Source organism: Atractosteus spatula, chromosome 5, assembly GCF_055471065.1.
Source record: "Atractosteus spatula isolate fAtrSpa1 chromosome 5, fAtrSpa1.hap1, whole genome shotgun sequence".
In the NCBI taxonomy this organism is placed as follows: Eukaryota; Metazoa; Chordata; class Actinopteri; order Semionotiformes; family Lepisosteidae; genus Atractosteus; species Atractosteus spatula.
In genome coordinates, this window is record NC_142710.1 from 1,310,820 (window position 1) to 1,323,653 (window position 12,834).

Sequence of the window (12,834 nt, forward strand, 5' to 3'; positions counted from 1 at the left end):
GTGTGTGGTGTAAAAGTGTAGTGTCATATCGACAGAGAGAGAAGGGAGATACCTGTTCCCTCTGCAATCGGTATATTAATCCAGCTGAGAGCCTGGTCCCCGTACAGAGCTATCGGAGTGTGTGGTGTAAAAGTGTAGTGTCATATCGACAGAGAGAGAAGGGAGATACCTGTTCCCTCTGCAATCGGTATATTAATCCAGCTGAGAGCCTGGTCCCCGTACAGAGCTATCAGAGTGTGTGTGATGCTGCATGTCGAGGACTATCGTTTGTTTATATTTTGTATTTATTTCATGTTGAGTTGAGGCTTTTTGTTTTGAGCCCAATGTCCACCTTTTTGGACGATCATACAGCACACACACACACACACAGAGCGCACAAAAAATAGAAGTTTACTTCTTTCTGTTAATAAAATACAATTCCATATAAACCTCTGGTATTTCATATTAAACACTTGAGAAGAGACAGATCTCGAACAGGAGGGTACAAAACGAAAAATACACCTGCTAAAAAATTAAAAAGAATTATACAAAAGTATAATTTCTCCTTGGCTTCTCCTTGTATGTGAATGAAAAAAATAAACTCACACTCCCACCCTGTACAAAGTGGTGGCAATATATGTAGTTCATGTTCACACAGAACCAGGTCAAGGACCAATCGATCGATCAATCAGAACTACTACGGTACTGCACAGCACCCTCCCAGCAGCCCCAGGGTGAATGGCTGACTGCAGTAAGCCCAATACCCAAGTGCACTGAGAGAGTATGCCAAGCTGAATGAGTGACACCCAACCCATCCTTTAGTCTTCTCTGCCTCAGAAACCTTAAGGAGCCAAATGTTCCCGGTACAGTGTTAGATACTGTATTATATACTGTGCAAAAGGGAAGAGGGGGACAAGATGGAGATCCCCATCGGAGACTACATCCCCCAGAACGCAACGGGGCAGGGAAGGACCCGCCCTCCTCACTCACCTGACCAACCGGGGGAAGACAATTGGTCGGGCAGGCAGCTAAAAGCAGGAAGAGGAGGGCTTTGCTGGGCTGTCAACCTCTGCTGTCCAGGAAGAAAGCAGAGCCTCACGCTACGCTCGGTGCCAGAGAGGGAAGAGATCGAGGAAGAGGCTACTGGACGAGCAGGTGGAGGTTTGCAGAGGCCAAGTTTCTGAAAGGACCACCAGTGGTTTTTGGTGCCGGTGAGCGGCTTGGCTGCCAGACTGTTTACAGACAGTGATGTTGCCACAAGCGCAGGTGGAGTGGCAGGGACTTGGCTTTTGTTTACTGGAGTTTAACTGCCAATGCAAGAGCGCTGTTACGTGAACCATAGGGCTGCGTTTCTGCACCTGTTTCCTGCGTCCTGCCCGAAACTAACGATGATACACTGAATTCAGAACAACTTCCTTTTCCCCGCCCGGAGGGAGCCCCTCTCGTGAGAACTGTGCCCCCAGCCCCACCCCCTACCCCTGAGCGGAGGGACCAGTCTGGCCCCCGTGTCCAGCATGTGTCCGGGCCCTGTGTCCAACGTGCATCAGGCCCGCGTCCAGTCCAAGTCCGGCCCCTGTGTCCAACATGCATCAGGCCCGTGTCCAGCACGTCCAGCAAGTGTCCAGCATCGGGCCCATGTGTCCGGCCCGTGTCCTACATGTAGAGACCGAGCTCGGGGCCGCGGTACGGGCGGGTGTCCTACATGTAGAGACCGAGCTCGGGGCCGCGGTACGGGCAGGTGTCCTACTTGTAGAGACCGAGCTCGGGGCCGCGGTACGGGCAGGTGTCCTACTTGTAGTGGCCGAGCTCGGGGCCGCGGTACGGGCAGGTGTCCTACTTGTAGAGGCTGAGCTCGGGGCCCCGGTACGGGCAGGTGTCCTACTTGTAGAGGCCGAACTCGGGGCCCCGGTACGGGCAGGTGTCCTACTTGTAGAGGCTGAGCTCGGGGCCGCGGTACGGGCAGGTGTCCTACTTGTAGAGACCGAGCTCGGGGCCGCGGTACGGGCAGGTGTCCTACTTGTAGTGGCTGAGCTCGGGGCTGTGGTACGGGCAGGTGTCCTACTTGTAGAGGCTGAGCTCGGGGCCGCGGTACGGGCAGGTGTCCTACTTGTAGAGGCTGAGCTCGGGGCCCCGGTACGGGCAGGTGTCCTACTTGTAGAGGCCGAACTCGGGGCCGCGGTACGGGCAGGTGTCTTACTTGTAGTGGCTGAGCTCGGGGCTGTGGTACGGGAAGGTGTCCTACTTGTAGTGGCTGAGCTCGGGGCTGTGGTACGGGCAGGTGTCCTACTTGTAGAGGATGAGCTCGGGGCCGCGGTACGGGCAGGTGTCCTACTTGTAGAGACCGAGCTCGGGGCCGCAGTACGGGCAGGTGTCCTACTTGTAGAGACCGAGCTCGGGGCCGCGGTACGGGCAGGTGTCCTACTTGTAGTGGCTGAGCTCGGGGCTGTGGTACGGGAAGGTGTCCTACTTGTAGAGGCTGAGCTCGGGGCCGCGGTACGGGCAGGTGTCCTACTTGTAGTGGCTGAGCTCGGGGCCGTGGTACGGGAAGGTGTCCTACTTGTAGAGGCTGAGCTCGGGGCCGCGGTACGGGCAGGTGTCCTACTTGTAGAGGCCGAGCTCGGGGCTGTGGTACGGGCAGGTGTCCTACTTGTAGAGGCCGAGCTCGGGGCCGCGGTACGGGCAGGTGTCCTACTTGTAGTGGCTGAGCTCGGGGCTGTGGTACGGGCAGGTGTCCTACTTGTAGAGGCTGAGCTCGGGGCCCCGGTACGGGCAGGTGTCTTACTTGTAGTGGCTGAGCTCGGGGCTGTGGTACGGGCAGGTGTCCTACTTGTAGAGGCTGAGCTCGGGGCTGTGGTACGGGCAGTTGTCCTACTTGTAGAGGATGAGCTCGGCACTGTGGTACGGGCAGGTGTCCTACTTGTAGAGGCTGAGCTCGGGGCTGTGGTACAGGCACATGTAGGCGTCGCACAGCAGCCTCCGGGGGCGCCCCTGCAGCGACGCGGGGTCCAGCTCACGCAGCTGTGCCTCCGGCAGCCGCAGGTAGGGGGCGACCTCGGGGCAGGGGCTGACCTGCGGGATGTTGAAGCCATTCTGCCCGCCTGCGAGGGGGGTGACAGCAGAGAGAGAGCGTTAGAAAGGGGTGGCGGCGGCGGCGGCGGCGGCGGCGGCGGCGGGGGGGGGGGGGGAACGGGGGGCGCAGCGACCAGGCGGGCGGGGGCGCTCACCCTCTCTGTCCGCCATGCTGTCGAAGAAGAGCCAGTCCTCGTCCCCGGGGCCATGCCGGACGAAGCTCACGTAGTGGCTGGTCTCGATGCACAGCACGGCGAAGAGCTCCAGCCGCTCTCGGGCCCGGGGGCCTGACCCCGCCCCCGGCCCCGCCCACCAGCCCTCGGGCACGCCCACCCGCCTGGGACTGTGGGACAGGCGCCTCCGGTGGCTGTGGACCTGCCAGTCAAACCGCGAGGCACGGTTACTGGGGGTGTGTGCGTGCATGCGTGCATGCGTGCATGAGTGTGTGCGTGCTTGTGTGCGTGCCTGTGTGCGTGTGTGCGTGCTGTGCACTCAGGGAGAGAGCTACCTGTTGGCAGCAGGTGGCGCAGAACTGTTTGATGCAGCCAGGAGTGATATCAGGATCCTCATAGCACTGGACACACTCCAGAACTGCTACTGCCTGACAGACACTGCACTGTCGAAGGGCTGAGAGAGAGAGGGGTTAATACAGACACACTGACTGGACACTCCAGTACATTAACACTGCACTGAGAGAGAGGGGTTCATACAGACACACTGACTGACTGGACACTCCAGTACATTAACACTGCACTGAGAGAGAGGGGTTCATACAGACACACTGACTGACTGGACACTCCAGTACATTAACACTGCACTGAGAGAGAGGGGTTCATACAGACACACTGACTGACTGGACACTCCAGTACATTAACACTGCACTGAGAGAGAGGGGTTCATACAGACACACTGACTGACTGGACACTCCAGTACATTAACACTGCACTGAGAGAGAGAGGGGTTAATACACACACTGACTGACTGGACACTCCAGTACATTAACACTGCACTGAGAGAGGGGTTCATACAGACACACTGACTGGACACTCCAGTACATTAACACTGCACTGAGAGAGAGGGGTTCATACAGACACACTGACTGGACACTCCAGTACATTAACACTGCACTGAGAGAGAGGGGTTCATACAGACACACTGACTGGACACTCCAGTACATTAACACTGCACTGAGAGAGAGGGGTTCATACAGACACACTGACTGACTGGACACTCCAGTACATTAACACTGCACTGAGAGAGAGGGGTTCATACAGACACACTGACTGGACACTCCAGTACATTAACACTGCACTGAGAGAGAGGGGTTCATACAGACACACTGACTGACTGGACACTCCAGTACATTAACACTGCACTGAGAGAGAGGGGTTCATACAGACACACTGACTGACTGGACACTCCAGTACATTAACACTGCACTGAGAGAGAGGGGTTCATACAGACACACTGACTGGACACTCCAGTACATTAACACTGCACTGAGAGAGAGAGACAGTGTAAAAGTGTCTTACTGTCGTCCAGCAGGTCAGTGATGTCCAGGCTCAGAGAGGGCATGATGGCATCAAACATCTTATAGTCCTTCCCAAACCGCGGCATCAGGACCATGAGGCAGGAAGGAGCCTGTCACGCACACAGAAGCAGACAGCTGATCTCTGCTGTTCAACACATCTGGTCACCAGTAACAGAAGCTTTACCCTTAAAACACTTAATGAACGGTCGCTGACCTCATTGAATTTGAGGTCGGCCTGGACGAAGGACCACTCCAGCAGCCGCTGGACAGTGGGCACGCGGACACTGGCCCTCTGCTGGGGGAAGAGCTGGTACAGGAAACAGTCCTGCGGCTTCTGAGTGGATGACCTGAGAGAGAGGCCAGACAGAGACACAGCTGAACTGAGCTGCTGAGACACTGAACCGCTGAGACAGCAACACAGGTGAACCAACCTGCTGAGACACTGAACCGCTAAGACAGCGACACAGCTGAACCGACCTGCTGAGACACTGAACCGCTGAGACAGCGACACAGCTGAACCGACCCGCTGAGACACTGAACCGCTGAGACAGCAACACAGGTGAACCAGCCTGCTGAGACACTGAACCGCTGAGACAGCGACACAGCTGAACTGACCTGCTGAGACACTGAACCGCTGAGACAGCGACACAGCTGAACCGACCCGCTGAGACACTGAACCGCTGAGACAGCGACACAGCTGAACCGACCTGCTGAGACACTGAACCGCTGAGACAGCGACACAGCTGAACCGACCCACTGAGACACTGAACCGCTGAGACAGCGACACAGCTGAACCGACCTGCTGAGACACTAAACCGCTGAGACAGCAACACAGCTGAACCAGCCTGCTGAGACACTGAACCGCTGAGACAGCGACACAGCTGAACCGACCCACTGAGACAGCGACACTGCTTAACAGCAACGCAAATGAACCAGCCTGCGGAGACACTGAACCACTGAGACAGCGACACAGCTGAACCAACCTGCTGAGACACTGAACCGCTGAGACAGCAACACGGCTGAACCAACCTGCTGAGACACTGAACCAACCTACTGAGACAGTGACACTGCTGAACAGCAACACAACTGAACCGACCCACTGAGACACTGAACCACTGAGACAGTGACACAGCTGAACCAACCCACTGAGACAGCGACACAGCTGAACCGACCCGCTGAGACACTGAACTGCTGAGACAGTGACACAGCTGAACCAACCCACTGAGACAGACACAGCTGAACCGACCTACTGAGACACTGAACCACTGAGACAGCGACACAGCTGAACCAACCCACTGAAACACTAAACCACTGAGACAGCAGCTGAACCGACCCGCTTGAGACACTGAACCACTGAGACGGCAACACAACTGAACCAACCGGCTGAGACACTGAACCACTGAGACAACGACACAGCTGAACCAACCTGCTGAGACACTGAACCACTGAGACAGCAACACGGCTGAACCAACCTGCTGAGACACTGAACCACTGAGACAGCGACACGGCTGAACCGACCTGCTGAGACACTGAACCACTGAGACAGCGACACACCTGAACCGACCCACTGAGACACTGAACCGCTGAGACAGCGACACGGCTGAACCAACCTGCTGAGACACTGAACCACTGAGACAGCGACACGGCTGAACCGACCCACTGAGACACTGAACCGCTGAGACAGCGACACACCTGAACCAACCTGCTGAGACACTGAACCACTGAGAAAGCGACACAGCTGAACCAACCTGCTGAGACACTGAACCACTGAGACGGCAACACAACTGAACCAACCGGCTGAGACACTGAACCACTGAGACAGCGACACGGCTGAACCGACCTGCTGAGACACTGAACCACTGAGACAGCGACACACCTGAACCGACCCACTGAGACACTGAACCGCTGAGACAGCGACACGGCTGAACCAACCTGCTGAGACACTGAACCACTGAGACAGCGACACGGCTGAACCGACCCACTGAGACACTGAACCGCTGAGACAGCGACACACCTGAACCAACCTGCTGAGACACTGAACCACTGAGAAAGCGACACAGCTGAACCGACCCACTGAGACACTGAACCACTGAGACGGCAACACAACTGAACCAACCGGCTGAGACACTGAACCACTGAGACAACGACACAGCTGAACCAACCTGCTGAGACACTGAACCACTGAGACAGCGACACACCTGAACCGACCCACTGAGACACTGAACCGCTGAGACAGCGACACGGCTGAACCAACCTGCTGAGACACTGAACCACTGAGACAGCGACACGGCTGAACCGACCCACTGAGACACTGAACCGCTGAGACAGCGACACACCTGAACCAACCTGCTGAGACACTGAACCACTGAGAAAGCGACACAGCTGAACCGACCCACTGAGACACTGAACCACTGAGACGGCAACACAACTGAACCAACCGGCTGAGACACTGAACCACTGAGACAGCGACACGGCTGAACCGACCTGCTGAGACACTGAACCACTGAGACAGCGACACACCTGAACCGACCCACTGAGACACTGAACCGCTGAGACAGCGACACGGCTGAACCAACCTGCTGAGACACTGAACCACTGAGACAGCGACACGGCTGAACCGACCCACTGAGACACTGAACCGCTGAGACAGCGACAGGGCTGAACCAACCTGCTGAGACACTGAACCACTGAGACAGCGACACGGCTGAACCGACCCACTGAGACACTGAACCGCTGAGACAGCGACACACCTGAACCAACCTGCTGAGACACTGAACCGCTGAGACAACGACACAGCTGAACCAACCTGCTGAGACACTGAACCACTGAGACAGCGACACGGCTGAACCGACCCACTGAGACAGTGACACTGCTGAACAGCAACACAATTGAACCAGCCTGCTGAGACACTGAACCGCTGAGACAGCGACACAGCTGAACCAACCGGCTGAGACACTGAACCACTGAGACAGCGACACGGCTGAACCGACCTGCTGAGACACTGAACCACTGAGACAGCGACACGGCTGAACCGACCTGCTGAGACACTGAACCACTGAGACAGCGACACGGCTGAACCGACCTGCTGAGACACTGAACCACTGAGACAGCGACACACCTGAACCGACCCACTGAGACACTGAACCGCTGAGACAGCGACACGGCTGAACCGACCCGCTGAGACACTGAACCACTGAGACAGCGACACACCTGAACCGACCCACTGAGACACTGAACCGCTGAGACAGCGACACGGCTGAACCAACCTGCTGAGACACTGAACCACTGAGACAGCGACACGGCTGAACCGACCCACTGAGACACTGAACCGCTGAGACAGCGACACACCTGAACCAACCTGCTGAGACACTGAACCACTGAGAAAGCGACACAGCTGAACCGACCCACTGAGACACTGAACCACTGAGACAGCAACACAACTGAACCAACCGGCTGAGACACTGAACCACTGAGACAGCGACACGGCTGAACCGACCTGCTGAGACACTGAACCACTGAGACAGCGACACACCTGAACCGACCCACTGAGACACTGAACCGCTGAGACAGCGACACGGCTGAACCAACCTGCTGAGACACTGAACCACTGAGACAGCGACACGGCTGAACCGACCCACTGAGACACTGAACCACTGAGACAGCGACATGGCTGAACCGACCCACTGAGACAGTGACACTGATGAACAGCAACACAATTGAACCAACCGGCTGAGATACTGAACCACTGAGACAACGACACAGCTGAACCAACCTGCTGAGACACTGAACCACTGAGACAGCGACACGGCTGAACCGACCTGCTGAGACAGTGACACTGCTGAACAGCAACACAATTGAACCAGCCTGCTGAGACACTGAACCGCTAAGACAGCGACACAGCTGAACCAACTGGCTGAGACACTGAACCACTGAGAAAGCGACACGGCTGAACCAACCTGCTGAGACACTGAACCACTGAGACAGTGACACGGCTGAACCAACCTGCTATGACACTGAACCACTGAGACAGCGACACAGCTGAACCAACCTGCTGAGACACTGAACCAACCTACTGAGACAGTGACACAGCTGAACCGACCCGCTGAGACACTGAACCACTGAGACAGCGACACACCTGAACCGACCCACTGAGACACTGAACCGCTGAGACAGCGACACGGCTGAACCAACCTGCTGAGACACTGAACCACTGAGACAGCGACACGGCTGAACCGACCCACTGAGACACTGAACCGCTGAGACAGCGACACACCTGAACCAACCTGCTGAGACACTGAAACACTGAGAAAGCGACACAGCTGAACCAACCTGCTGAGACACTGAACCACTGAGACGGCAACACAACTGAACCAACCGGCTGAGACACTGAACCACTGAGACAGCGACACGGCTGAACCGACCTGCTGAGACACTGAACCACTGAGACAGCGACACACCTGAACCGACCCACTGAGACACTGAACCGCTGAGACAGCGACACGGCTGAACCAACCTGCTGAGACACTGAACCGCTGAGACAGCGACACACCTGAACCAACCTGCTGAGACACTGAACCACTGAGAAAGCGACACAGCTGAACCGACCCACTGAGACACTGAACCACTGAGACGGCAACACAGCTGAACCGACCCACTGAGACACTGAACCACTGAGACGGCAACACAACTGAACCAACCGGCTGAGACACTGAACCACTGAGACAACGACACAGCTGAACCAACCTGCTGAGACACTGAACCACTGAGACAGCGACACACCTGAACCGACCCACTGAGACACTGAACCGCTGAGACAGCGACACGGCTGAACCAACCTGCTGAGACACTGAACCACTGAGACAGCGACACGGCTGAACCGACCCACTGAGACACTGAACCGCTGAGACAGCGACACACCTGAACCAACCTGCTGAGACACTGAACCACTGAGAAAGCGACACAGCTGAACCGACCCACTGAGACACTGAACCACTGAGACGGCAACACAACTGAACCAACCGGCTGAGACACTGAACCACTGAGACAGCGACACGGCTGAACCGACCTGCTGAGACACTGAACCACTGAGACAGCGACACACCTGAACCGACCCACTGAGACACTGAACCGCTGAGACAGCGACACGGCTGAACCAACCTGCTGAGACACTGAACCACTGAGACAGCGACACGGCTGAACCGACCCACTGAGACACTGAACCGCTGAGACAGCGACAGGGCTGAACCAACCTGCTGAGACACTGAACCACTGAGACAGCGACACGGCTGAACCGACCCACTGAGACACTGAACCGCTGAGACAGCGACACACCTGAACCAACCTGCTGAGACACTGAACCGCTGAGACAACGACACAGCTGAACCAACCTGCTGAGACACTGAACCACTGAGACAGCGACACGGCTGAACCGACCCACTGAGACAGTGACACTGCTGAACAGCAACACAATTGAACCAGCCTGCTGAGACACTGAACCGCTGAGACAGCGACACAGCTGAACCAACCGGCTGAGACACTGAACCACTGAGACAGCGACACGGCTGAACCGACCTGCTGAGACACTGAACCACTGAGACAGCGACACGGCTGAACCGACCTGCTGAGACACTGAACCACTGAGACAGCGACACACCTGAACCGACCCACTGAGACACTGAACCGCTGAGACAGCGACACGGCTGAACCGACCTGCTGAGACACTGAACCACTGAGACAGCGACACACCTGAACCGACCCACTGAGACACTGAACCGCTGAGACAGCGACACGGCTGAACCAACCTGCTGAGACACTGAACCACTGAGACAGCGACACGGCTGAACCGACCCACTGAGACACTGAACCGCTGAGACAGCGACACACCTGAACCAACCTGCTGAGACACTGAACCACTGAGAAAGCGACACAGCTGAACCGACCCACTGAGACACTGAACCACTGAGACAGCAACACAACTGAACCAACCGGCTGAGACACTGAACCACTGAGACAGCGACACGGCTGAACCGACCTGCTGAGACACTGAACCACTGAGACAGCGACACACCTGAACCGACCCACTGAGACACTGAACCGCTGAGACAGCGACACGGCTGAACCAACCTGCTGAGACACTGAACCACTGAGACAGCGACACGGCTGAACCGACCCACTGAGACACTGAACCACTGAGACAGCGACATGGCTGAACCGACCCACTGAGACAGTGACACTGATGAACAGCAACACAATTGAACCAACCGGCTGAGATACTGAACCACTGAGACAACGACACAGCTGAACCAACCTGCTGAGACACTGAACCACTGAGACAGCGACACGGCTGAACCGACCTGCTGAGACAGTGACACTGCTGAACAGCAACACAATTGAACCAGCCTGCTGAGACACTGAACCGCTAAGACAGCGACACAGCTGAACCAACTGGCTGAGACACTGAACCACTGAGAAAGCGACACGGCTGAACCAACCTGCTGAGACACTGAACCACTGAGACAGTGACACGGCTGAACCAACCTGCTATGACACTGAACCACTGAGACAGCGACACAGCTGAACCAACCTGCTGAGACACTGAACCAACCTACTGAGACAGTGACACAGCTGAACCGACCCGCTGAGACACTGAACCGCTGAGACAGCGACACAGCTGAACCAACCCGCTGAGACACTGAACCACTGAGACAGCGACACAGCTGAACCAACCTGCTGAGACACTGAACCAACCTACTGAGACAGTGACACAGCTGAACCGACCCGCTGAGACACTGAACCGCTGAGACAGCGACACAGCTGAACCAACCTGCTATGACACTGAACCACTGAGACAGTGACACAGCTGAACCGACCCGCTGAGACACTGAACCACTGAGAAAGCGACACAGCTGAACCGACCCGCTGAGACACTGAACCACTGAGACAGTGACACGGCTGAACCAACCTGCTATGACACTGAACCACTGAGTCAAGTGACACAGCTGAACCAACCTGCTGAGACACTGAACCAACCTACTGAGACAGTGACACAGCTGAACCGACCCGCTGAGACACTGAACCGCTGAGACAGCAACACAACTGAACCAGCCTGTTGAGTCACTGAACCACTGAGACAGCGACACGGCTGAACCAACCTGCTGAGACACTGAACTAACCTACTGAGACAGTGACACAGCTGAACAGCAACACAACTGAACCAGCCTGTTGAGTCACTGAACCGCTGAGACAACGACACAGCTGAACTGACCGGCTGAGACACTGAACCACTGAGACAGAGACACAGCTGAACCGACCCACTGAGACACTGAACTGCTGAGACAGCGACACAGCTGAACCAACCCACTGAGACACTGAAACACTGAGACAGTGACACAGCTGAACCGACCCACTGAGACACTGAACCAACCTACTGAGACATTGACACAGCTGAACTGACCGGCTGAGACACTGAACCGCTGAGACAGAGACACAGCTGAACTGACCGGCTGAGACAGCAACACTGCTGAACAGCAACACAACTGAACCAGCCTGTTGAGTCACTGAACCGCTGAGACAACGACACAGCTGAACTGACCGGCTGAGACACTGAACCACTGAGACAGAGACACAGCTGAACCGACCCACTGAGACACTGAACTGCTGAGACAGCGACACAGCTGAACCAACCCACTGAGACACTGAAACACTGAGACAGTGACACAGCTGAACCGACCCACTGAGACACTGAACCAACCTACTGAGACATTGACACAGCTGAACTGACCGGCTGAGACACTGAACCGCTGAGACAGAGACACAGCTGGACCGACCAGCTAACACATCGACCTGCCGAGATAGAGACACAGTGGAACTGACCCACAGAGACAGTGACACACTGACCCTGCTGAGACACCTACCTGCTGACCTATCGACCTGCTGAGCCCTTCACATAGTGATCGCTGACCCATACGGCACAAAGAGTCAGTGTTCCACTGACCTCCTGACCCGCTGACCCTCTGTTCCCCCTGACCCGCGGACACCCGGACAAGAAACCCTCTTGTTTACCTGATCTTCAGGAGCGGCTCCACTCTCAGGAGCTGGAAGAGTTTGTTCAGGAATTCCTCCGGATCTGTGGAGAAAGGGAGAGCTCAGGGAAGACAGAGGGAGTGATCAGGGAGAGAGTGTGATCACAGTGTAATCAGGGAGAGATCTGCAGAGAGAAAGAGAGTCATCACAGGGAGAGTGATCAAGGAGTGAGT

At 56.1% G+C, this 12,834-nt stretch overlaps 1 protein-coding gene across 6 annotated transcripts in view; it reads right to left on the bottom strand.

Moving 5' to 3' along the window:
• Positions 1–371: 371 nt before the first annotated feature.
• Positions 372–12,834, bottom strand: part of cyld3 (cylindromatosis (turban tumor syndrome) 3) — a 31,320-nt gene continuing 18,857 nt past the window's right edge. For 3 of the 6 annotated variants that reach the window (XM_088915964.1, XM_088915965.1, XM_088915961.1), the window contains 6 exons: positions 12,641–12,704; positions 4,794–4,926; positions 4,581–4,689; positions 3,557–3,675; positions 3,204–3,423; positions 372–3,077 (listed from right to left, as the gene is read on the bottom strand). In XM_088915964.1, the coding sequence (XP_088772090.1) occupies positions 2,893–3,077; positions 3,204–3,423; positions 3,557–3,675; positions 4,581–4,689; positions 4,794–4,926; positions 12,641–12,704 (830 nt within the window). In that variant the 3' untranslated portion in view covers positions 372–2,892. The remainder of the gene's footprint in view (positions 3,078–3,203; positions 3,424–3,556; positions 3,676–4,580; positions 4,690–4,793; positions 4,927–12,640; positions 12,705–12,834) is intronic. The other 3 variants (XM_088915959.1, XM_088915958.1, XM_088915960.1) reach the window with 1 other exon arrangement.